The sequence below is a fragment of the Stenella coeruleoalba genome, assembly GCF_951394435.1.
Source record: "Stenella coeruleoalba genome assembly, chromosome: 10".
NCBI lineage: Eukaryota > Metazoa > Chordata > Mammalia > Artiodactyla > Delphinidae > Stenella > Stenella coeruleoalba.
In genome coordinates, this window is record NC_137156.1 from 97,511,214 (window position 1) to 97,536,218 (window position 25,005).

The window sequence follows — 25,005 nt, forward strand, 5'->3', positions numbered from 1 at the left end:
ACTGGCTCAGACGCTAAGAGCAAGCATTCTGGAGTCACAGCACCCAAGTTCAAATCCCAGTTCTGCCTCTAAAGTGCTGTGGGGGACGTTTTGGGCAAGATACTTAACCTCTGTGAGACTGTTTCCCCGGCTTTAAGAGGGGTGGCCCCTGCCACTTGAGAATTATTGGAACAAATTAAATGACGCGTGTGAAGCGCTTACTCAGTGCCAGCGCCGCTAAGCGCTCTCTAAAGTTAGCTACAAGGACGTCTGGCGACGAAGCCCGCGGCCTCCCCGGTTCAGCTTGCTGAGGCGCCTGTCCGCAACCGCAGAAACCAACCACCACGTACTGCACGCCACCGCGCACAGCCCTTTACACACACGCCCTTTCCTCAGCGACCTCGCACCGGCGCCCGCCCCTAGCGCGGAGCCCCTGTGACCGCGCCACCAGACTTCCGTTTCCGGGGCACCGAGGCGACTTCCGGCGCGGTGACCTGGGCGCGCTGGCCTCGGCGGCACCGGGAGCCGGAAGGGTGTTCATTGGCGACCGGTAACCGGGCGGCGGGTGGGAGTGGCCCGTTGGGGCGCTGCTGACCCTCGGCAGGGAAGGGCGGCCTTCGTCTTGCGACCCGGGCCGGAGACTGGGTACACTTCAGCCCGATCCACGGTGGAGCCCTTCTCGCTACCTTTCCCTGGGCTTCACCTGCTCCCCAGGATCCTGTGATTAGGGCCCTGGGGGTGGGAGTCGGGAGACGTGGGTTTCATTCTAGCCTGCGCCATTGGTTGGCTCTCTGACCGTGGTAGGATACGTCCTTTCGTGGGCTTCAGCTGCCTTATTTAGCAGATGGAGGTCGTTATCACAGTGATTGTGAGCTCCTTAATGGCAGGAACTGACATTTATTTGTGTTAGACACTGTCGCCTGTCCCGGGTACAGAACAAGAACTGTGTAGGTACTCTGGGCCTACTTGTTTTGGCTCACGAAACTTTGAAAATCTGCCGAGAACTATTGATCTCCACCTCCCACCCAGCTCTTTAGTCCCTCCTACTCCACCCCGCCCCCCACCCTACCAAAAGCTCAGATAAAGGAAATTTGGCTTACCGGTTTAAATAGTTCACAGGTCTCTCTTGATGCCCATCCAAGCATCCCAGAGCCTATCCTGTCCTAGGCATTCAAATATTTGTAGTCACTAGATAGTAGGTGCTCAGTTGATCATTTTTTAATGCATGAATCACTGTCCATTTCAAGGAGGAAGATAGATATCCTTAATTAGCAAGTTTTAATCATGGGCCTGGCAGTATGCTATTCCCACTGAAGTCTTACAACAACTCTAAGAGAGAGGCATTATTCAGTTCCCATTTGGCAGATAAGGAAGTTGAGGCAATGGAGAATAAACTTGTTTTAGGTCATTCAGCCTCTGAATGGTGAGGGCAAGAATTCAGACCCAGGTCTGAAATTCCAAAGCCCCATGTTCTTAACTGCTAGCTGAAAAAGGACTAGATGTAGAAATATTTTTGAATGTGTTGTAGCAACTTCTGTTTTGGGATTAACTGTTGTAGTTATGCGATGGCTATCATCAAGATAGGTGATCCCAAACCAAACATTGCATGCTGTGGAAATACTCTTGTCTGTCTCCTTTTCTTCCACAGTACCTGTATTGCTTGTTTAATAATATTTTATATCCTCCACTTTGTACCCATGTTATTCAGTCCTTTTATCTTTGGTGAATACTGATTCCGTTGTGTTGCATTGTTCTGCCAGACCTCCAAAGCAGATGTTTTTAGTTATAGTTGAAATAAGAGGTGATAACGTTTAGGCATTATTTCTTTTTCTTTTCTGTACTACTTTTAAAGGGACTATATTCAGGACCTTGGAAGCACTGCCAATATGTCTGATGTTCAAGAAGCCACTAACCAGCTCCTGGATGTGAACCTTCATGAGAACCAGAGGTCTATACAAGTGACAGAAAGTGGCCTCAGAAGTGAGTCTGAACATCTCCAAGTCACTATTGGAGCCACTGTGCCTACTGGTTTTGAGCAAACAGCTGCAGATGAAGTGAGAGAGAAATTGGGGTCACCGTGCAAAATCAGCAAAGACCGGGGCAAGATATATTTTGACATTTCAGTGGAAAGTCTGGCTCAGGTTTGAATGAAGCAATGTTTAAAATAGTTTTCTAAATATATCATTTTATGGTTACTTTCTAGTTTACAGACCTCTCTGGAATCCTTATTGCTTTTCTTTTCTTTGCTCTGCCCCAAATCAGGTAATTTTAAAGTATTACTGCATTTTCCATTGGGTACTGATTTGTAAGTGTGACTACTAGTTTGCTTTATTTTTTAGAAGTGATCCTAGTATTTCCTGAGGATGAATTCACCAGAAAGGATCCTGTGAGACTTATGAAGAAATTCTTAGTATCTGCTACGCCTCTTAGAATTTATTTACTTCAGCATCTAGCTGAAGTGTAGACTTCAGTGGTGAAGCATAAAGGGAGAGATTTTTCTTTTTATCTGTGTCAAATTTATTCTTGCTCAAAAGTAATTAGGAATCACTGAAGGTGAGAAGTGAAGGTCAGCAAAACTGCCATCCCACTAAAGTAAAAGCTAAGCTGTATCTCATTACTACATAAGCAACATGAGGGCAGGGATTGTTGCCTGTTTGTTTGGTTTTTTTCTTTTTTTTGGTCAATATCTCCCAAGCTCTTAGTATCTGGCATATAGTAGACACCCACTACATATCTGTGGGATGAATTGGTAAGCAAGTATTTTTCATCCAGTGTTTTAGATAACAACTCAGCAGCTTTGTAAAGATAGGCCCTACCATTATCCTCATTAATTAAGGATTAATTAATTTTATTCCTAAAATTGAGCTTAGGAGTAAGTAATTTGCACAGGGTTGCTTAGCTAATAATCACAGAGCTGGAGCTCAAACCCTACCTATACAGTACCCCAGAGAGCCATGAGGGCAGTATAAAGCCCCACTTCACTGTCTTCCTCTCTCCCTTCCCCCCAAAACCCATGTTGCCCACATAACACTTCAAGCTTCTATCCTGCCATCTGTCTTTTTTCCTTTTCTGTAGAGGAACAGAAGCTGGGAAAAATTTTAAATACAAATTATAGGTATTAGCTGCTTTAAAATCTTTGTACCTGATTTTTATATTTAAATGCTGATAGTTTATGCGCTTCAAAAGTTTTTGGAGAAATTTGTTTCTAACATTTTTTTCCCTCTCCAGGTTCACTGTCTGAGATCAGTTGATAACTTATTTGTGGTTGTTCAGGAGTTTAAGGATTACCAGTTCAAAGAAACAAAGGTGAGCTATCCCAAACGCAGTAGCTGATTTTCAGCCGTCTTCCCAAAGAGATTATTTCCACTTTTCACATTCTGTGTATCGTTTAGCATTACTGCTGCTTTTATAATATAGAATACTGGGAGACTTTTACAGTAAAAACAAGAGATTTATTGATAGTCCATCGCAAAAGTTGCTTTTAAAAATCATTATTGCAGGGGGTGGGGAATGGATGAAGGGAGTCAACAGGTACAGATTTCCAGTTATAAGTAAGTCCTGGGGCTATAATGTACAGTATGGTGACTGTAATTAATACTGTATTGCACATTTGCAAATTGCTAAGATAGTAGGTCTTAAAAGTTCTCGTCACAAGAAAAAAAATTTTAACGGTATGGTGACAGATGTTAACTAGATTGTGGTGATCATTTTGCAATGTAAACAAATACTGAATCATTATGTGTACACCTGAGACTAAAATAATATTATATGTTAATTGTATTCCATTTTCTAAAAAGATGAAAGAATAACAACAAAGAAATAAATATCAATATTGAAAAACTTATAAGAAATAGAACAAATTGTTTGACTTTCTTACAAAAGATGGACACCTTAGATGAGCTTTGCTGATGTATATGGTTTCAAAATAGAATTGCTTCTAGGCTGTGAACCAGAGTAGGTGACAGTTTGTGTCATCTACAAATAACACTTTCTCTCACCATGCTCCTTTTGCCCTGCTTTCTTCTCTAGCTTGTTTTTTGAAATAAAGCCAAAGTAATATCTAAATACTCCTTCAGTTGTTAGGATAACAGCTTTGTCCCCAACTTGTATTTAGCATCTGATTCCTAAATATTGAGACGCTGCCTAAGCTGAACGCTGAAAATAGATCACAGTGAGTCTTTGGTATTTTTCCAGATTGCTTTTTGGTCTGGTTTCCAGAGTCAAATGCTTGAAAACTTTTTTCTTTCAGTTTTATTGCCTATATTAGAAATAATCTTTTTTAAAGTTGTGATGTGCTGCCTAATTCTCTAATTTTTATTTATTGACAACAGGTTGATTTCAAAAACTAAACTGATATGAACCCCCAACCTAGAAAAAAACAGACCTAAAAGAACTGAGACTCAAAATAGATGATAATTTTATTAACTAAAAATGTAACTTCTAACACTAGTTTTATAACCCTTCAGCCTTCTGATAGGCATTGCCAACCATATCATATCTATAAAACTAGTGAATAGCAGGCAGGGTACTGACAGTTTTTGCTCTTAAGTATTTCAAAATTGTGATAGTCAATTCTATACATGAATAAATGTTAACATATTTTTTAAAACTATAAGTGTCCATCTTAAATTCTTGCCTCTAACCTACTAGGGTGTTATTAATATTTTCTTCAATTACTATGTTTTTGTCATCTTAGAATTTGTATTATTTTGAGTATTTTTGGAGGTGAATTTGTTATTATGGAATGGTTCTATATGAGCCAGGTATTCAGAGTTGCCTTGTAAGTAACTGCAAAAGATATTACTGGTGGAAGTCCCAGAAGAAGAGCAGCAGGGATTAAGGCAGATTTTCTTTCATTTTTTTTTCTTTTTTTAAAAAATAATTTCACCTTTTATTTTTTTTTTTAATTAATTTATTTATTTTACTTTTGGCTGCATTGGGTCTTTGTTGTTGCACACGGGCTTTCTCTAGTTGCGGCGAGCGGGGGCTACTCTTCGTTGTGGTGCGCGGGCTTCTCATTGCGGTGGCTTTTCTTGTTGCGGAGCACGGGCTCTAGGTGCATGGGCTTCAGTAGTTATGGCACTCAGGCTCAGAAGTTGTGGCACATGGGCTTAGTTGCTCCACAGCATGTGGGATCTGCCCAGACCAGGGCATGAACCTGTGTCCCCTGCATTGGCAGGTAGATTCTTAACTGCTGCGCCACCAGGGAAGCCCTGAGGTAGATTTTCAGATCTCTGCAAGGGCAACTTCTCTTGTGTATAACCATGAGAAATTGTTAAGCCCTCCACTTTGTGGACTTAATTTGGAACATGCCCCCAATAAAACCTTGTTTTTAAACATTCGCTTCTAGTTTTCATTCTGTTGACCATCAGTTTTTCTTTGTTGCATTATACTTTCTCATGGCTTATAAAAGCCTGTTAGTTTAAGCATTCTAATGGGTTCTCTTATTTTTAAATATTCAGATGATATCATGAATTTTATTAGCCTTTTTATTAACTGATTTAAAAAAAAGCTAACATCTGTGATTAAAATTTTTTTAAGCTACTTTATACATGTTCTTAGAGCAAAACTGTAAAGACTGAAAAGATATACAGTGAAAAGTATTCCCCTGTTTTCATACCACGTGTTTCCCTCCTTGGAGGCAACAACTATTACCAATTTCTGAGATATCCTTCTAGAGATATTTTATGAATATGTGTATTTTATTTACATATTTACACAAATGGAAGTATGACATACATACTGTCCTGTGCTGTGCTTTTTCTCATTTTTCTTGGAGATGATGGCAATATCATTGTTGGATTTGACTGTATCACAATTTAATCGGTCCCATTTTAGGACATTAGGATTTTTCACAGTCTTGCTATTACAGTAGTGCAATGAACATCCTATATACACCCTTGTACATATTCAGTCTGAGGGTCATTTTTCTGTTTAATAAGTTTATCCCATTGATGTTTATTGACACGACAGAAATGTTTGGTCTTGGTTCAGTCACATTTATGCTACATGCCTTCTGCTTTCTTTTTCTTTCTTTTTAAAAATTTATGTTACGTGTTTTCTTTGCTTTTTCCCCGTGCACGTGTTTTAAAATATTTGGAAGGCTTGTATTTGCTCTCTACCTATTACCTTTATAAATACAACTTAATCTACTGCTTACACAGTATTTTTGAATCCCTACTAAGAGCAGTGATGAAATTGGCATATTTCCCACATCTCTCTTGCTTCCCTTTCACCTTCCAGTTTTATAATTTTTCTTAGTGTTGAACCACATGCCTTTAAATCCTTTAAATATACTTTTTTAATAATCATCTTTATTTATTTTTTTTTTTAAAGATTGGATGAAACCCGAAAAGCTTTAATGCTGCATGAAAAGTCACTGAGATTATATTCTGGAAGCACCAAACTGCCTGTGTTTTGCACTTTCTCTGCTAAGCATTCATTTCTATCCTTTGACCTTGGGGTATGAGAGAAGAGGATATCAGTGTGCTTAAATTACTTCCCATCTTCTGTTCCCTTTCCCCTCTAAGGACAGGCCACTTTGTAACATTTACATTCTGTTTTGCAGTCATAATCGCTGTATTTGTTTTCATTTTAGTCCTATAGTTAAATTGATTATAGACATACTACCTGTCCTTTTGTTACAGTTTTTATCTCTTGACTGGCATGAGTTCACAAATGTTTGTCTTTCACCTTTCTATTTGATTAATAGTTTGGGTTTAAAATTTGGAGTCACGCTTTCCTTCCTTAAGAATATCATAGACAATGTTTGTTCTCTTCTAGCATGAAATGTTGCCATGGAGAATTCTGAAGTCATCCTGTTATTTTTCCTCCTTATTTGTTGCTTTCTTGTTATTTTTGCTTGATGCCCAGATGATTTTTTTTTTTCAATTTTGAAGTTCACCAGGGTACATCTCCTTGTTGCTAATTCCAGTTAAGACATGTCAGTCTGTAGAGAAATTCACTTCCATTTATGTTTCTTGAAAGTTTTCTTGAATTATTTTTTTAGTATGTTTTCTTTATTTTAAATCCCTCCATCAGGGATAAACCAGTTATACATACAGCAGGATCTCTTTGACTGTCTTTGATGTTTTATCATGTTCTCTCTAATCCATTTTAAAATTTTTGCTCATTTTTATTGTATTTGCTTTACTTTTCTTCACATCCCTTACTGTGTTTTCAGCGGTGGCTTTTATATGTGGTGCTTTCAATATGGTCTTCATTTTTGCAGTGGTTTGTTTTTTTATTCCACTTTTCTTTGAACTCTACAAGATCCTGTTTCATCTCCTTCTGGCGGCTCCCCTCATCTTTTTCCTGCTTTTATATCTCTGCTTTGAGCTCTTATTTTACAAAAGTATCTCCTTATTACATTTTTTGATGTCATGTCAACATATTTGACCACGGTTTTCAGCTGCTCTGTGGCAGTGTCTTTCTGGTCACTGGATTTAGTCCACTGTTTTTCTGTCCCTTTTCTTCTTTTTTCCGTTCATATAAGTCTGGTGCTGATAACTTTTGATAATTGCTCATCTTTGAATGAGGTAGTTCCTCTTGGGCCTACTGTTTATAGGAGGTTCAGGAACTGTTCCAAGCTAGCAAGAAATCCCTCTGGTTCACTGTGAAGTTCCTTTTGACAAAAGGTTGTGGTGAATGAGTTCTCTTCCTTTTTTTTTAAATAGCTTTATTGAGGTGTAATTTCCATACCACTTAATGAGTTCTTTTAACCATTACTTCTCCCTAGCTGGAAGCATTCAGCAGCTTTAGGGTTATTCACAATGTAGAGTATCTCTCCCCATCTCTACTCTGTTTCCAGCAAATAGAGCATGTCTATGAGATTCCTTGTTCAGCCTCCATTTCTCTCCTCTGCTGCTTCTGGGTACAAACGAGATCCAGGGACGCTCCCTCTCAGTGCATGTACTTGTTCCCTGCTGTTCCAGAGAAGAGTTTATTTCCTACTGCTCTGCAGACTGCTCTCCCCTTTGTCTGAGATCTGTAGTCATTCTCCCTCTGTTGTCTTTCTGCACCTCTGCTTTACCTTCACTGAACCTGGGAATTCTTATGTTAGAATTCTTATGTTCTGTTTCTAGGTTACAGATATCATGTAGATTCTATTAGGATAGAGTTGGTATTTCTGTTGTTCTTTTCTTTTAGAGTGGTTTCTGAAGAAAGAAAGGGGCTGTACCAGTGTTATCCCACCATGTTAAACCTACAAGTCCTATAGATGCCCTTTATATGGAAATTATTTGTAAATAAAATTGAATTTGCCCAACCTGAAATTACCATTATTTCATCAGGTTTCAAGTAGTATTAGAGCCTTCACTCATTTCCAATTCAAGTCTCAGCTCCATCAGTCAGCACTGATTTCTTTCTACTTTGATCTTCAGTAACATATACTGTCTGTGCCAGTGCTCTGCACCAGAACTTCTGATGGAAATGTTGTATGTTTATGCTGTCCAGCATGATAGCCATGTGAAGTGTAGCTAATATGACTGAGAAACTGAATTTTTAATTTTAAATCATTTAAAATATTTCAGTAGCTGTATGTGACTAGTGGCTGTTGAATTGGATAGCACGGCTCTGTACCACCCATTTTAACATTTTACCACATATCCATTAGCTGTTTACTGAGCACCTTTTTTACACCAGACACTGCTCTAATGTGTGGTTTATAGCAATGGTCAAGACAGCCAAGGTCTTTCCACCCTGTGCTTACCTTCTGGGAGGAGCCTAAACCTAATAACTTTAGATAATGTTAAGTTCTCTAAAGAAAATAAAATGAGAAAAGAATGACTTGAGAGGATTACTTTAAGTAGAGCAGGTCTCTCAAAGGATGTGCCTTTTAAATTGCTGTTAAATAATGAGAAGAGAACCAGCAATGCAGAGAGGCCATATGAAGCAAATACCTTCCAAGCAGAGGTACGAAGCTAGGGAGAGAATGATCCTGAAGTGATGTAAGAGACACAGGCAAGAGTCGGGTTGTTTGGGCTTTTTAAGGAAGTTAAATTTTGGGGGGTGTAATGGGAGGCTGTTGAGGGGCTTTAAGCATGATCAGATTTACTTTTCTAAAAGATGACTATAGATACTATTTAGAAATTGGATAGATACATTTTTAACTGCTTAAGCTTTGGGTTTTTTCTTTTCAAAAATAGTTAATTTGTATACACAGCACAAAATTCAAAAGGAAGTCAGTGAGAGGTAAGCTGCCCTCCCTCCTCTGTCTTTCATCTCCTCATTTCCACTCACTGGAGGTAACCACTGTTAATAGTTCCTTATTTGCTTACATTTTAATCTTGAATCCCAGCCTCTGATCTACCATTCTGTCTTGTATTATTCTGTCGTAGCCTTAATTTGTGTAAATCTTAATTTTCAGTGAGACTTTAATTTCCTCAATTGCAGACATTATATTATTTACTCTTTTGTCCTGTACTCCTGCCACCCCCAACATAACAATTAACATAGTCTGTAGGCAAAGTAGGGGTTTATTTGTTCAATTAAAGTGGTGAGAAATGAATGAAATGAATGGATTTCATTCTCTCTTTTATAGGAAGAAGTTCTAAAGGATTTTGAGGACTTGGCTGGGAAGCTTCCATGGTCAGACCCTTTAAAAATATGGAAAATTAACACATGTTTCAAGAAAAAAAAAACAAAGCACAAAAAGATAAATCAGAATTCAAGTAAAGAGAAGATTGAAAGTGGACGAGGAGACAAAACAGATGAGAGAGATGTCAAAAAAGAGTTCACTAACAATGTCTTAGATTCACAGATCTTAGACTATTATGAAAATGCAGCCATCAAAGAAGAGATATCAACATTAGTAGGTGATGATTTGACATCTTGCAAAGATGAGACTGAGGAAAGCTCAAAAGAAGAAACTGATCCTGAAGTGCTGAAGTTTAGAGTCACATGCAACAGGGCAGGAGAGAAACATTGCTTTTCCTCAAATGAGGCGGCAAGAGATTTTGGGGGTGCTGTTCAAGATTATTTTAAGTGGAAGGCTGACATGACCAACTTTGATGTGGAGGTAAGTGCAGGCTCTTACTGTGAGGATTCAAGAAGGCTCTCATAAATGTGTAGAATTTTCAAGACTAACCCAATCTTATGGACAAATTAAACTGAGGCCACAAAGCTAATAGGGTATCTTTTTTTTTTTAACATCTTTATTGGAGTATAATTGCTTAACAATGGTGTGTTAGTTTCTGCTTTATAACAAAATGAATCAGTTATACATATACATATATCCCCATATCTCCTCCCTCTTGCGTCTCCCTCCCTCCCACCCTTCCTACCCCACCCCTCTAGGTGGTCACAAAGCACCGAGCTGATCTCCCTGTGCTATGTGGCGGTTTCCCACTAGCTATCTATTTTACATTTGGTAGTGTATATATGTCCATGCCACTCTCTCACTTTGTCCCAGCTTACCCTTCCCCCTTCCCATATCTTCAAGTCCATTCTCTAGTAGGTCTGCGTCTTTATTCCTGTCTTGCCCCTAGGTTCTTTTGGCCATTTTTTTCTTAGATTCTATATATATGTGTTAGCATACAGTATTTGTTTTTCTCTTTCTGACTTACTTCACTCTGTATGATAGACTCTAGGTCCATCCACCTCACTACAAATAACTCAATTTCGTTTCTTTTTTATGGCTGAGTAATATTCCATTGTATATATGTGCCACATCTTCTTTATCCATTCATCTGTCGGTGGACACTTAGGTTGCTTCCATGTCCTGGCTATTGTAAATAGAGCTGTAGTGAACGTTGTGGTACATGACTCTTTTTGAATTATGGTTTTCTCAGGGTATATGCCCAGTAGTGGGATTGCTGGGTCGTATGGTAGTTCTATTTGTAGTTTTTTAAGCAACCTCCATACTGTTCTCCATAGTGGCTGTATCAGTTTACATTCCCACCAACAGTGCAAGAGGGTTCCCTTTTCTCCACACCCTCTCCAGCATTTATTGTTTGTAGATTTTTTGATGATGGCCATTCTGACCGGTGTGAGATGATATCTCATTGTAGTTTTTGATTTGCATTTCTCTAATGATTAATGATGTTGAGCATCCTTTCATGTGTTTGTTGGCAATCTGTATATCTTTGGAAAAATGTCTACACAACGACTCAAAACCTATGGGATGCAGCAAAAGCAGTTCTAAGAGGGAAGTTTATAGCAATACAATCCTACTTAAGAAACAAGAAACATCTCAAATAAACAACCTAACCTTACATCTAAAGCAATTAGAGAAAGAAGTACAAAAAAACCCCCAAAGTTAGCAGAAGGAAATAAATCATAAAGATCAGATCAGAAATAAATAAAAAAGAAATGAAGGAAACTATAGCAAAGATCAGTAAAACTAAAAGCTGGTTCTTTGAGAAGATGAACAAAATTGAGAAACCATTAGCCAGACTCATCAAGAAAAAAAGAAGACTCAAATCAATAGAATTAGAAATGAAAAAGGAGAAGTAACAACTGACACTAAAGAGATACAAAGCGTCATGAGAGATTACTACAAGCAACTATATGCCAATAAAATGGACAACGTGGAAGAAATGGACAAATTCTTAGAAATGCACAACCTTCCGAGACTGAACCAGGAAGAAATAGAAAATATGAACAGACCAATCACAAGCACTGAAATTGAAACTGTGATTAAAAATCTTCCAACAAACAAAAGCCCAGGACCAGATGGCTTCACAGGCGAATTCTATCAAACGTTTAGAGAAGAGCTAACACTTATCCTTCTCAAACTCTTCCAAAATATAGCAGAGGGAGAAACACTCCCAAACTCATTCTGTGAGGCCACCATCACCCTGATACCAGAACCAAAGATGTCACAAAGGAAGAAAACTGTAGGGTATCATTAACAAGAGCATGGGCTATTGAGACAGAGCTAGATCCAACTTTTGACTCCCTAACTGTGTAACTTTGGACAAGTTATTCTCTCTGAGCCTCTGTTTCAAATGGAGCCAATAATAGTTTATACCTGTGTGTCCTGAAGGTTAAATGAGATTATACATTTTAAGTATCTGGTGTGATACCTGGTCTATACTACATGCTTAATAGATGGGAGCTATTAAGACTTGAATTTTCTAATTTCTAATCTAGTGCTTTTTACAACATTATGTGGACTTTCAGATTATAAAATTCAAAAGAATTAAAACAACTATTTTGTTTTGTGTGTCTTGGTTTCAGACTTTGCTTCTGAAGTGGAATACATTTTTAAAACAAACCTTGACCTTCTAAAATCAGGACATCATTGCTAATACTCATGCTAGAGCCAGCTGTCCTTTTTCTTAAATTCTGCTAGATTCCCAAATCCAGATACCTCTTTTTAGCATGCTTACCCTCCTTGGTCTCAATCTTCTACTATAAGGGTGATTCACATGTGAGCCATACTAACAAGTCTTTCCATCTCTGACAGCTTAAAAGGCCCCTAGCAGCTGACGTTTTCACCAAGGAGTCATTTACTGTTGCTTTTGGGACACTTGAATCTGGGGCAAGTTGCCTGTTCTCTCTGTAACTTTTGTTTTTGCATATCAAATCAGAAGAACAAGTCCCCATTCTTTTTTTTCTTGTAACAGCTGTTATGAGAATGAATAGGCTAACTAGAACAGTGATGTTCAGAAGTTAGCATGGGAGCTCAGAGTACAGACTCTGGAGCCATACTACATGGATTTAAATCTCAGTTTACAAGCTGCATAACTTTGGGCAAGTAAACCGACCTCTTTGTGCCTTGATTTCCTTATCTATAAAAGGAGGATAATAATACCTAGCTCAGAGGGTGTGGCTATGAAATGAGGTAACAAATATAAAGTGTGTAGAACAGTGGTTTGCATATAGCTAGGTAAGTGTTAGCTGCTGCTGTTAAGATCATGATGAGGAAATTTTAGGTGGAAGATTGCAGAACATATTTTATTTCAACTTTTATTTTTGTTTGAATAGTATATATTTAACTGTGTGTTAGAAAAACTATAACTAAGACCAAAAAGAAACATTCTTTCACAGACATTACTTGAGTCAAGTTTTAAAAAATACTAAAAAAATAATAGGTTTTAAAGCAAATGTGGCCCATCGTTAACAGTTGGTTAATCTAAATGAAGAACATACTTAAGAGTTCGTTGTGCCAGTGTTGTGCCAGCATTTCTGGATGTTTGGAATTTTTTCCAAAAAAGTTAAAAATTTTAAAAATGCATATTAAAAACCTGGAAACCTTCAAAATGTGTTTCTCTTATAAAAATTCGGGGGGAATCTGGTTATAGCTAACTTGTGAATACGGTGAATTAAAAGGAGAATAAAATAGATTAAAAAAATTTTAAATACAGTATTCTTAAATTATTTCATTTATATGAAGCTCAAAAAAAGACAGAAGAGTTTATCACGGTAGTGGTCAGATTAATGATAATTTGTGGTGGGTATTGACAGAGGGCAAGAAAAACTATATATATGTTTATATGATGGTTACACAGCATTTATATGTAAAAATTACTGCGCTTCACACTTAAGATTTGTGCATTTTACTGTATGCAAAGTATACCTCAGTAATAAAGTAACAAAAATTAATAAAGCCTCAAATTTTAAAATCTTAGTGATAAGTACAGTTCGAATAACCCTAAAACTATTTTATTATTTTATAGGTTCTTTTGAATATCCATGATAATGAAATTGTTGTGGGCATTGCATTGACAGAAGAGAGTCTCCACCGAAGAAATATCACACATTTTGGACCCACAACTCTTAGATCTACTCTTGCCTATGGGATGCTCAGGTAAGAGAATGGGTTTGCCATGTAGATGAAAGTGACAACTTGGTTTGAATTTTCCCTTCAAAATGTAATTTTTTGTGAGGTACTGTGTTAGAATCTAGTAGTTAAGGAACAGGATAAAAAGCTAAAGCTCTTTCTTTGTATCCAATGTTGATTCCTTGAGATCCTGAAAATATCACTTAATTACTATCTCAATTTTCTTGATTTTAAAATGAGAACAGTAGTTTTCATCTGCCTCTTGAACGTGGTTATCACGTTTCTGTTTAGAAAGGATATACTGCGTGTTGGGAAATAGAACAAATTTTGCTTTGTTTCATTTCTACGCAGTGAAGCAGATGAAAGCAGAGATTTTTTTAATGTGTATAATGTATAAGTGAACACAGAGAGCTTTTACTTATATTTTAAAATTTTATACTCACATGGAAAATTTTCCACTTTTCCAAGAGCAAGATATAACTTTCTTTCTCCTTTGCCCTTTTCCCTTTGATTGGGTGTTTCTTTCCACCACTAGGACGAGTTGTTTTCTCTAAGTTTCTGTTTGCCAGACTGCAAAATGGGTTTGATATTAGACTTAAAGGATTATTAGTGAGGAGTAAATTGCAAAAACAGATGAAAAATACCTGTTACATACGGTGCCTGGCATAGCCTGGTAGTTAATTGTATTTCCTACTCCTCCAATCTTTGCTTCCTCTTTTACCCTGCTCATCCATGGAGTCCTAGTTCAATACAATTGGAACCTGTCAATTCAATGACAACAATAGAAAACTGCACCCGTTTGATTAAGGAAGAGCTCCTAGTCTTCATTCATTTAACAAACACTTATTATCTACTGCCAGGCATTATGGTGGGAGCCAGGGATATGGAGAGTTATTTTGGGTGCAACTGTTAGAAACCTAAGTAAGCTAGTTTAAGATTAAAAAAAAGTGATGATTGTGTGGGAGGGGGAATTACTGGCAAGATACTGAGAAGTCTTGGGAAATCCACAGAAAAACTAAAAGCCATATCTTAAGAAGGGTAGGAACCAGGTCTTAGAAAACCACCAGAAACCTAGACAGTCACTTTTATCTACCCTGGGAGCCTACAGGTTCTTGTTTTGCTCATCTGTGCAAATGGCTGCCCGTCATCTAAATTTATGTATTTCCAATTTTAAATAACCAGCCAGCCCCATACTGCCTAGGTCTTCTAGCTCTTTGTTCCCACGTCTTAGAAGAGAGAATCTGGTTGACATAGTTTCAGTCATGTGTTCACCCAGACGCAGCAGCAGTGGCTAGGAGTACGGGGTTGCTTACTACCAAGAGGGTTGCCAAGGATTCTGTTGCTGTGTGTTGAGGGGCAGGAATGGAGAAGTAGAGCTGGGCAGGTATTACAATAAGAATCCAGAGTTAGTCCCCAGGAATCTCAGTTTTGTAAGGGAGAACCATAATAGAATGTGGAAAGAATAGCAGGACAAAAGGAGGAAAGAGAAACCTTGTCGCCTGTCTGAGGAGGGGATGCTTCATAGAAGAGGTAACATTTAAGCCACTAACAGTAATTCCTCTAATCCTGACTCTGTCACCTACTAGCTTTGTGTCCATGGACAGGTTTGCATCAGCTTATCTGTAAATGAGAATAATAATAGTAACCTATCTCACAAGATGGTTAAAAGGACTAAAAGAGATAATGCATGCAAAGAGCTTAAATCCATGCCTGGCAAATACTAGGTGCTCAAAGTAAAGCAGTTATTTTATAGCAATGTTATTATCTTTCAAATTGAATTAATTAGGAAAGGAATACTGAATGAATAATTTCCAGTAAACTTATATTGATATATATTCTACTTCACACATTTGAGTTGTTTTAAATGTAACAACACAGGTCTATATACAAAATAACGTGTTTTCTAAAAGCATATACACACATATATTAACAGATCTAGAAGCTATTTCCATTTGGAAGTGAAATGGGATTTTGGATGGTAGTCAAAGGGGACTTTTAGTTATATGTAATGTTTTTGTAAGTGCTAGGATATAGAGTCAACATGTAATTACAAATTGATTTTAAAAATAAATATCAATTGTTTCTTCATGCTAGCATAACAGGCCTTTGATCTTACAGCTTTAGGAATAGTCTTTGTGGAAGTCTTGTCTGTTCACATAGGCTGTTTTCTTCTCTAGGCTCTGTGCTCCTCAGCCTACTGATATAATAGTTGATCCGATGTGTGGAACAGGGGCAATATCAATTGAGGTAATAACTTTTCTTTAGCTTTTATTTATTATTTTTTAAATTTTATTTTTGTCTGCATTGGGTCTTTGTTGCGGTGCATGGGCTTTCTCTAGTTGCGGCCAGTGGGGGCTATTCTTTGTTGCGGTGTGCGGGCTTCTTATCGTGGTGGCTTCCCTTGTTGCGGAGCATGGGCTCTAGGTACATGGGCTTCAGTAGTTGTGGTTTGCGGGCTCTAGAGCACAGACTCAGTAGTTGTGGTGCACAGCCTTAGGTGCTCCGTGGCATGTAGGATCTTCCCAGGCCAGGGCTCAAACTTGGGTCCCCTGCATTGGCAGGCATATTCTTAACTACTGCGCCACCAGGGGAGCCCTTCTTTAGCTTTTAGATAAGGAAGTGATACATCCAGAATGTTCTAGAACTCATGGGTAAATAGACATAATGAAATCACCAAGGTTAGATCCATGGACCCAAGAGTTTTGAGTGAATTACACTAGTAAAGCTGGAACTTTTGTGATAAGGATGTAGCCACTTATTACAAATAGCCAAGGACTAGATTTAGGTTATAAGTCATGTTTAGTCACTGGATTACAGAGGAGGCTGAGAATTACAAACTGGTGAGTCCCATTTCTGTAACAGACAAACTGGTAGACTTGAACAGAAAAGATAATTGAAGGTACAAGCTTGAACTGGAGGAGGGCATTTCATCTCTATAAAGTGAGACTATGCTTCTTCATCCTCCTAGGTTCTTGTAAGATGGGGAAGCCTGTGACCATTAGTTAGGTTTGTTAGGAAGTTTAACAAGGTTACAAAGTTTTCAGAAAATACCATGACATTGAGAGGACTCAAAAACTGCCTAAAGCAAAGCAAGAAATAGAAAGGCATTTTCTAATTGGAGAACATTTAACAGGAGAGTCTCCTTGAATCTGTATTATTGAATCAATATTACCTAAACTTTTATAATAAATAATTTGGAAGAGGGCGCCAGTAAAATTGCTTAAATTTGTAAAAAATTTAAATTAAATTTAAATTTAGGGCTTCCCTGGTGGCGCAGTGGTTGAGAGTCCGCCTGCCGATGCAGGGGACACGGGTTCGTGCCCCGGTCCGGGAGGATCCCACATGCCGCGGAGCGGCTGGGCCCGTGAGCCATGGCCACGGGGCCTGCGCGTCCGGAACCTGTGCTCCGTTACGGGAGAGGTCATGGCAGTGAGAGGCCCGCGTACCGCAAAAAAAAAAAAAAAATTATATTTAAATTAAATTAAATTTAAATTTGTAAAAAATTACAAATTTAAATTTGTAAAAAATTGCTTTATGTATAGTATATGTAAAGCCAATGGGAACAAACTGCAGGGAGATACTACAGATTCTGTGACTGAGCAGAAACTGGACAGATGAGCAAGTCCAAAACAACCCACAAAGGGAAAAATAATCCAGACTGCAATTAGAAAATGACATCGGCTATCTGGGAATTAGAATCCCAGAAGGAAATCATAGTAGTCTAGATGACTGCTGTTTTCTGCTAGTGTCAGCTAGAGAAATTTACTCTGGCTAAAGAGCCACACAGAGAAAACTCAGTTGTTGTCACAAAGAATTCTGGGAACAAAGCAGAGTGTGCTTCTCTAGCATTAAACCATGATGTGTCTATGGTCTGGAGTAGCAGTGAAGGTTACTACATGTCAAGAAATATACAACAGAGCTAGAGAGAGACCAGAGGAGCTCCCAGCCCCACCAAAAAAAAAAAAAAGATAAAAAGAAAATGTTTGAGGCATTTCCATGTAGGGGTAGGCATGAGAATGTCGATATGGAAAAACCTAAGTTGGTATATGATCAAAATGAATGAAATTATGAAAGGAATTGAAAGGGTATATAAACAGTTTGTTCACCAAAGTATAAAGTATTTGATTTATAATACTGCCTTTAAAACTTGGAAGTACTATAAAACCCAAAAATCTAAATAGGTTTAGAAGAAAAAATGAATACTCGGCAATCAGAATCACCAGAGAGGTTTTCATCAAACTCTACATCATCCTCCCTACATCACCCTTCTCCATTACCCTCAAGGGTCTGGGCAAAAGAAAAAGCTAAGAAGCCCTGTGTCCATAGATATGGGGGTATTACTGTTTACCATGGAAGAGGTGTTTGTTACTCATCCCTAAACCAAGGGCAGAACTGTCTCTGCTTTCATGTCAGAAACCTTCTGTTAATCTGCATAGAACATTGTTCAGGCCTAGGGTAGTATGTCACCCCATTGCACAAATAATATGGAAAGCTCGGTATTTCTGTTCTGCTGACATGTTTTTGATTTAAAATTACAAAATCCTGGGTTTCCCTGGTGGCGCAGTGGTTAAGAATCCGCCTGCCAATGCAGGGGACATGCGTTTGAGCCCTGGTCCAGGAAGATCCCACATGCCATGGAGCAACTAAACCCGTGCACCACAGCTACTGAGCCTGCACTCTAGAGCCCGCAAGCCACAACTACTGAGCCTGAGCGCCACAACTACTGAAGCCCGCACACCTAGAGCCCATGCTCCACAACAAGAGAAGCCACCGCAATGAGGAGCCTGCACTCGCAGCAACTAGAGAAAGCCCGTGTGCAGCAACGAAGACCCAACACAGCCAAATATAAATAAAGAAATTTATTTAAAAAAAAAAAGTGACAAAATCCTTTCAAGAATATGGTGGTTATCATTCAAAAGCCTATATAATAGACATTACACTTTATTTAAATTCTCAAATATTCCAGGTTATCGGATTATATAAAAATTCCATAATCACAAAAGGATATAGGTTAGTCGGTTTGATTTGGTTAAACTATGTTTGTATTTAAAGTCTGTAATACCTACTGTGTGGCAGACACTGCTGGGTGAGGGACTGAGTGACACACCAGACCTATCCTTAAGGAGTTCCTAGACGTTTTGAGCCGCAGACAGGTATAGAAATAATTAAAAAGAGAGCAAGTGCAGTGGCAGATACATGTACAGAGTGCTTTTGGAGGGGCAAATGAGAGACAGCTTGGAGAGTTGTGCTTGATGTCACAGAGGGCATGACATTTGAGCTGGGCCTTTAGAGATGAGTAAGAGTTCAGCAAACAGAACAGGAGGGCATTTCAAGCAAGGGGAATAGCAAAGTTGACAGCATGCAGTATTTTGCCACTTTAGAAAAGCATTGGATTATTGGATTGGATTGGATTGTCTTGTTTATTGACAAGTGATTGAAATGATTTTACCTTTTTATCATATTTTGGTTTTGTTTTTTTTTTTTGCAGTTGGCTACTTCTGTTTTCATATATACTCTTGTCTTTTAGGGGGCTACAGAATGGTCTAACTGTTATCACATTGCTGGTGATAATAATCCATTGGCTGTGAATAGAGCAGCAAATAACATCTCATCTTTATTGACCAAGAGCCAAGTGAAAGAAGGGTAAAATTTTAATTTAAAAGATTTTGTAGCATCTCTTAGATAATCAGTTTTCTTTCTTTCTTTTTTTAAAATTAATTATTTCTTTTTGGCTGCGTGGGGTCTTCGTTGCTGCACACAGGCTTTCTCTAGTTGCGGCAGACAGGGGCTATTCTTCATTGCGGTGCACGGGCTTCTCATTGCAGTGGCTTCTCTTGTTGCAGAGCACGGGCTCTAGGCTCCTGGGCTTCAGTAGCTGTGGCACACAGGCTCAGTAGTTGTGGCTTGCAGGCTCTAGAGCACAGGCTCAGTAGTTGTGGTGCACAGGTTTAGTTGCTCCGCAGCATGTGGGATCTTCCTGGACCAGGATCAAATTTGTGTCCCCTGCATTGGCAGGCAGATTCTTAACCACTGCACCACCAGGGAAGTCCAATAATCACTTTTCTTATTGGCTTTATGAACTAATACAACCAGTGCATTGTGACAGTATTATAGCCAAATGAATATATTGAAACTCCATTTAAATTTTAAAAGTTGATTGAAACTAATTTGTATTTTTAAAATATTTTAAATTTAACTATAATTTCCCCCACCCTAATGCAACTATTTTTATTTCTGTCTTCCTTTTTCTTTCCTTATTCAGATATCTTTTTTCCCATGTAGTGGAAGAACTGCATAGATTCATTTTAATTTCATAAGTTTTCCATTACTGCATGCAGGCATCCAGCTGGGGGTTTAACAGAGGCACAAGACTCCTCCTAACTGACTAGTGGTCTTTTCTCTGGAAATGTTTTAGTATTGAATAAGTGATGTAGTTTGGAGAAGGCACCCCGTGAAGGGGGTGAGAGAAGGGGCCCTAGCTGTCCTCCTAGCTGTCGGGGAAGAGGACCGAAGTGGCAGCGGTGCACTCTCATATCTGAAACTTAATTGAACACCAACAAGGAACTCAGTCCTCTGCTACAAGCTATAAGTATTAGAGAAATACCAGGGGGAAAATAATCTAATGTTCAAATATTTGCATATCCCACACATATTAGCTTTCATGTCCTCTTATTATATGTTTCAGGACCATTTTTGATGATTGTAGTCTTACAAGACCACATGGGCCCCAGGACCTAATTCATTCATAACTCAGACTGACACATAGACACGCTTTGTAATCATTTTCTCAATTCAAAATTTCTAGGTTCTTGTAAAACAAGTACATATTAAAATATTAATATTTTCTAATGCAATTAAACAGTTGAAAACATTAAAAAATTTTCAAACGCTTATGTTTTTATTCAATCTGTTTTTTAATGACTGCATAATATTCCATTGTACAGAAATATTAGTTTATTTAGCCTTTCCTCTGTTATTTGGCACTTAAATCTCAGAGTTGGAAAAGACCTGAAAGCTGTCCCTACAGTCCCTAAATGTCCTGTAGGAGATCCTGACCAGTGGTCTTCCAGCCTGTATAAACAAACACCTCTTATGACTCTGAAGGCTGTTGATTCCAGCTTAGCACAGCTTTGAGTGCTAGTCATATCTTTTAGGGAACATGAATCTCTCCCTGTACCTTGTACAGATCTGGGTTTTTTCTTCCACTTGAGTCCATAAAGAAAAATCTTATCTCTGTGTCACAGTGATGATTAACATCAGATATTTAAAGGGCTACCAACCCTCCTCTCCTTATCCCAGCTCTCCACATCGTCTCTTCTCCAAGCAAAATATTCCAAGGTCCTTCAGCCATATCCCTTTGATATATGTGCATTGAAAGTCTGTTAGCCTCTGGGAAATTTCCCATCCTGAGATGTATGTTGCTATAGTACCTTAAGCCCTAGCCCATTGCTACAAATTGGATTTGACGACACACCATCTGTGCCAGCCTTTCACCATTCTTTCAAAGTCTCAGCTGTCTTTGGGAAGAATTGGTTGAAATAGCACTTGGTCTGCAGTTTCCTACGAGACGCCTCATCACAAAATTGTTTCTCTGGTCTCCTCTGCTTGGAGTCCTTCATTTTCTTACAAGGTGGCAGAAATATGTAGCGGTAAGCAGATTTGTTAGGTCTTACAGGTGCTTCATATCCAGGAGCACAGGAAGTCATTATATCCCATGATTGACCTCACAGCTGCCTCCATGACCCTTAATGTGAGGTTTATATTTGTAAGTAGAAATCAGTTGTTTTTAAGAATATTTGTTCATTTTATGCAAATTTTCATATTATTTATACATGGTATGCCTTAATATTATTTTGTCTGTATATTGCTTATCCTCTTTTCTTTGCTAGTTTTTTTTTCCCTTTTGATTAGATTGCCAGTGCTTTGTTTTGTTCTTTCATATACTATTTGTTCTGTGGTTTTATGCTTGATGCTTTTTGTTTTTTATTCCTATTTCCTATTGAGGTCTTTTCATTTGTTATCTAAAATCTTAAGTTATATGCTGTAAATGTCTTCTTTTTTTTGTTTGTTTTTTTTGTTTTTTTGCGGTACGCGGGCCTCTCACTGTTGTGGCCTTTCCCGTTGTGGAGCACAGGCTCCAGACGCGCAGGCTCAGCGGCCATGGCTCACGGGCCCAGCCGCTCCGTGGCATGTGGGATCCTCCCAGACCGGGGCATGAACCCATGTCCCCTGCATCAGCAGGCGGACTCTCAACCACTGCGCCACCAGGGAAGCCCAATGTCTTCTTTTTAATAAAAGTTTTTACTAGAGCTGACTTTTATGCTAAGTACTCCTGTTGACCATATCCTATAGATTTTGATAAATCTGTTTTGGTTACTTTCTAAATGATTTGTTATATACTTGATTCTCTCTAATTGTTTAGGACAGTGCTTTTCAAACTTTAATGTTCAGATGAATCACCTGGGTAACCTGTTAACTACACACAGATTCTGATTCAGTAGGTTTAGGATGGGACCTGAGGGTCTGCATTTCCTGGCAAGCTTCCCAGTGATGTTGATGCTGCTGGTCTGTGGCCCAACTTTGAGGACCAATGGTTTAGATCATTTTTTATACATAAGTAGTTAAAAGCTTTTAGTTTATTTTTATATTATGTTTTATTGTGATTAATGAATTTTTATGGTATATTTTGTTTTATATTTGAGATTTTTCCTGAGGCATAGTACATGACTAGGGTTTCTTTGAAACCTGATATTTTTAAGCAAATAATTTTTCTAGTTTCTGAATATTTTATCATTTTTCATATCCTCTGCATCTTCACTTTTTGTCTGTTCAACCTGTACTATTTCTATCTTACCTTGATTTTTTAAAAATATTTATTTTTTTAATTTATTTGGCTGCATCGGGTCTTAGTTGCAGTACACGGGGTCTTCATTGAGGCATGCGGGATATTTCATTGTGGCGAGCGGGCCTCTCTCTAATTGTGGTGTGTAGATTTTTCTCTCTCTAGCTGTGAGTTTGTGGCACGTGGGCTCTCTCGTTGAGGCGCAGGAGCTCAGTAGTTGTGGCAATGTGGGCTTGGTTGCCCCGCAGCATGTGGGATCTTAGTTCCCTGACCAGGGATCAAAGCCACACATCCCCTGCATTGGAAGGCAGATTCTTTACCACCGGACCACCAGGGAAGTCCCAATCTTACACTGACTTTTAATATTTTTTGCCTTTTTTGTTTTGTTTTATTGTAGCTATTGGTGCTTGTGAGTGTAATACATATTTTTAATATCTGTATTTTTTCCTATTATGTAGTGATTACCTCTATTGCATTTTATTTTTTCTTAAATTCTTTATTAAATATCAATATTACAACATTTAATTTCTGCTCATAATCTTGATTTGCTTTTAATTTTTAGCCTGTGCATTATTATTGCCTGTTATAATTTTGTTTCTTAAACTAGTAGGTTTGCCTTAATGGGGAGGATTTAAATCATTTATATTATTATATTCATCCTGCCTTCTGTCATTATTTTTTTGATGTTAACTTTTTTGTTCTCTTGTTTTTTTATAGTATGATACATGTTTTTTAATTTTAAGACCAGTACCTCTATACTTCCTAATTTTACATACCTGTTTCTTTAGGTCTCCTGTTATTTCTGTGTAGACTTACCAAACTTTATCCTTCAGGTGTGTCACCTCATCAGCTTTTTTCTCTTTAGTGTTCTGGTTTTTTCCAGTGTATGTTTCATCAACAATGTTTTTACATCATCAGTTAGGTAATTAACTGCCTCAACACTGTTTTCAAGTTGTGTACTACAGTTCTTTGTGTTAACGGTCTTTTCCCCTTAATCTGTCTTCTTAAATTGTAGATGAAACAGATATAGACAGCTTTTGAAAACGAATCTTAACTAATTTTTTAATTTACTTTTTTACGGACTGTCATTATAAAAGTTTTAGCTTATGACCTATGCTTTCTGCCTACCTGCTACTTTAAAAATTTTTACTAAGTTCTTGATGTTGTCACTGATATTATTATTTTAGTTTTTGTATTTTATAGCAGTCTCTTCAGAAGAAAAGTCTTCTAAAATTTCATTCTTCGGGATATGTTGAAGCACCTTTTCTTTTGTCGCCACAGCAAACTGTCCTGGGGCTTGCCCATAGATACCATTCAGTGGGATATCTGCAACTTGCCACTAAGAACTGGCTCTGTGGACATTATTGTAACAGACATGCCATTTGGAAAAAGGTGGGACTTGTAAAAAAATGAATTTTACTTTCATTTGTTATATTAGTACCCACTTGTCTTCTAAATCTGTTGTATTTTCCTTGAGCTTATTCTGTCAGAAATCTTCCGTTTTCTTTTAGCAGACTTAACAGTTTTTCACTTAAGAATGTAACAATATGATAGATTCACCCATTTTGTTTCTTATGAGAACTCAGGAATGTACTAACTACACTTTGATCCTGACCATCACAGGTTTATCCACTTTGTAGCCCGTTGTTGAATTACATTAATACTTCAGAGAAAGGTTGAGGAAAACTTGGTTATCAGGATATTTTTTAATCACTGGTTTCATTTACATAATGATTGCTTATACTCATTAAGGGGACAATTTACATAACTATTAACATAACTATTATAGTTGTCAGATCTTTTCCGTAACCAGTTCATCCCATTCAGAATTCTTAACAACTTAACTAAATCTAACCATTTCACCGACATGTAATGACAAAGGTCTGGCTCTAGAAGGCAACTGTTTTTCATACCTCAGGACTTTCTTATTGCAATGAAAATGAGTTTTTAGTAACTTCTCATTTCATATAGTCCTAGATACTTATTTTTTGCAAAAGTAAGTGACTCATTAGACCTTCTTTTATAGGATGGGCTCCAAGAAGAGAAACTGGAACCTTTATCCAGCTTGCCTACGGGAGATGAGCCGTGTCTGTAGGCCAGGGACAGGCCAAGCTGTACTACTGACCCAGGACAAGAAATGCTTTATCAAGGTGCCGTACGTTAGCTTGAAAACTCAGCCAGCCCATGACAACTTTAGGACCTTTTTAAGTATACTTGGGGATATTTCAATAAGATTTGTTTTCTCCCAGTGTTTCTTACTAAGACCCCTGGTTGGTAGAGAAGCAGTTATCAGCTAATTACTTTTCTACTTTTTGTGTGTACACAGGCATTATCTGGAATGGGACACCTGTGGCGGAAGGTACATACCGTCTGGGTCAACATAGGGGGTCTTCATGCTGCAGTTTATCTTCTGAAACGTACACCTCAAACTTTTGTTCATCCTTCAGAACAAGATGGA

At 38.1% G+C, this 25,005-nt stretch overlaps 1 protein-coding gene across 1 annotated transcript in view; it reads left to right on the top strand.

Moving 5' to 3' along the window:
* Positions 1-449: 449 nt before the first annotated feature.
* Positions 450-25,005, top strand: part of THUMPD3 (THUMP domain 3 tRNA guanosine methyltransferase) — a 35,347-nt gene continuing 10,791 nt past the window's right edge. The window contains 10 exon segments of the mRNA XM_079933846.1: positions 450-529; positions 1,832-2,120; positions 3,208-3,285; positions 9,521-9,997; positions 13,602-13,732; positions 15,883-15,952; positions 19,233-19,348; positions 23,829-23,939; positions 24,574-24,697; positions 24,874-25,005. Coding sequence (XP_079789972.1) covers positions 1,866-2,120; positions 3,208-3,285; positions 9,521-9,997; positions 13,602-13,732; positions 15,883-15,952; positions 19,233-19,348; positions 23,829-23,939; positions 24,574-24,697; positions 24,874-25,005 — 1,494 coding nt within the window. The 5' untranslated portion in view covers positions 450-529; positions 1,832-1,865.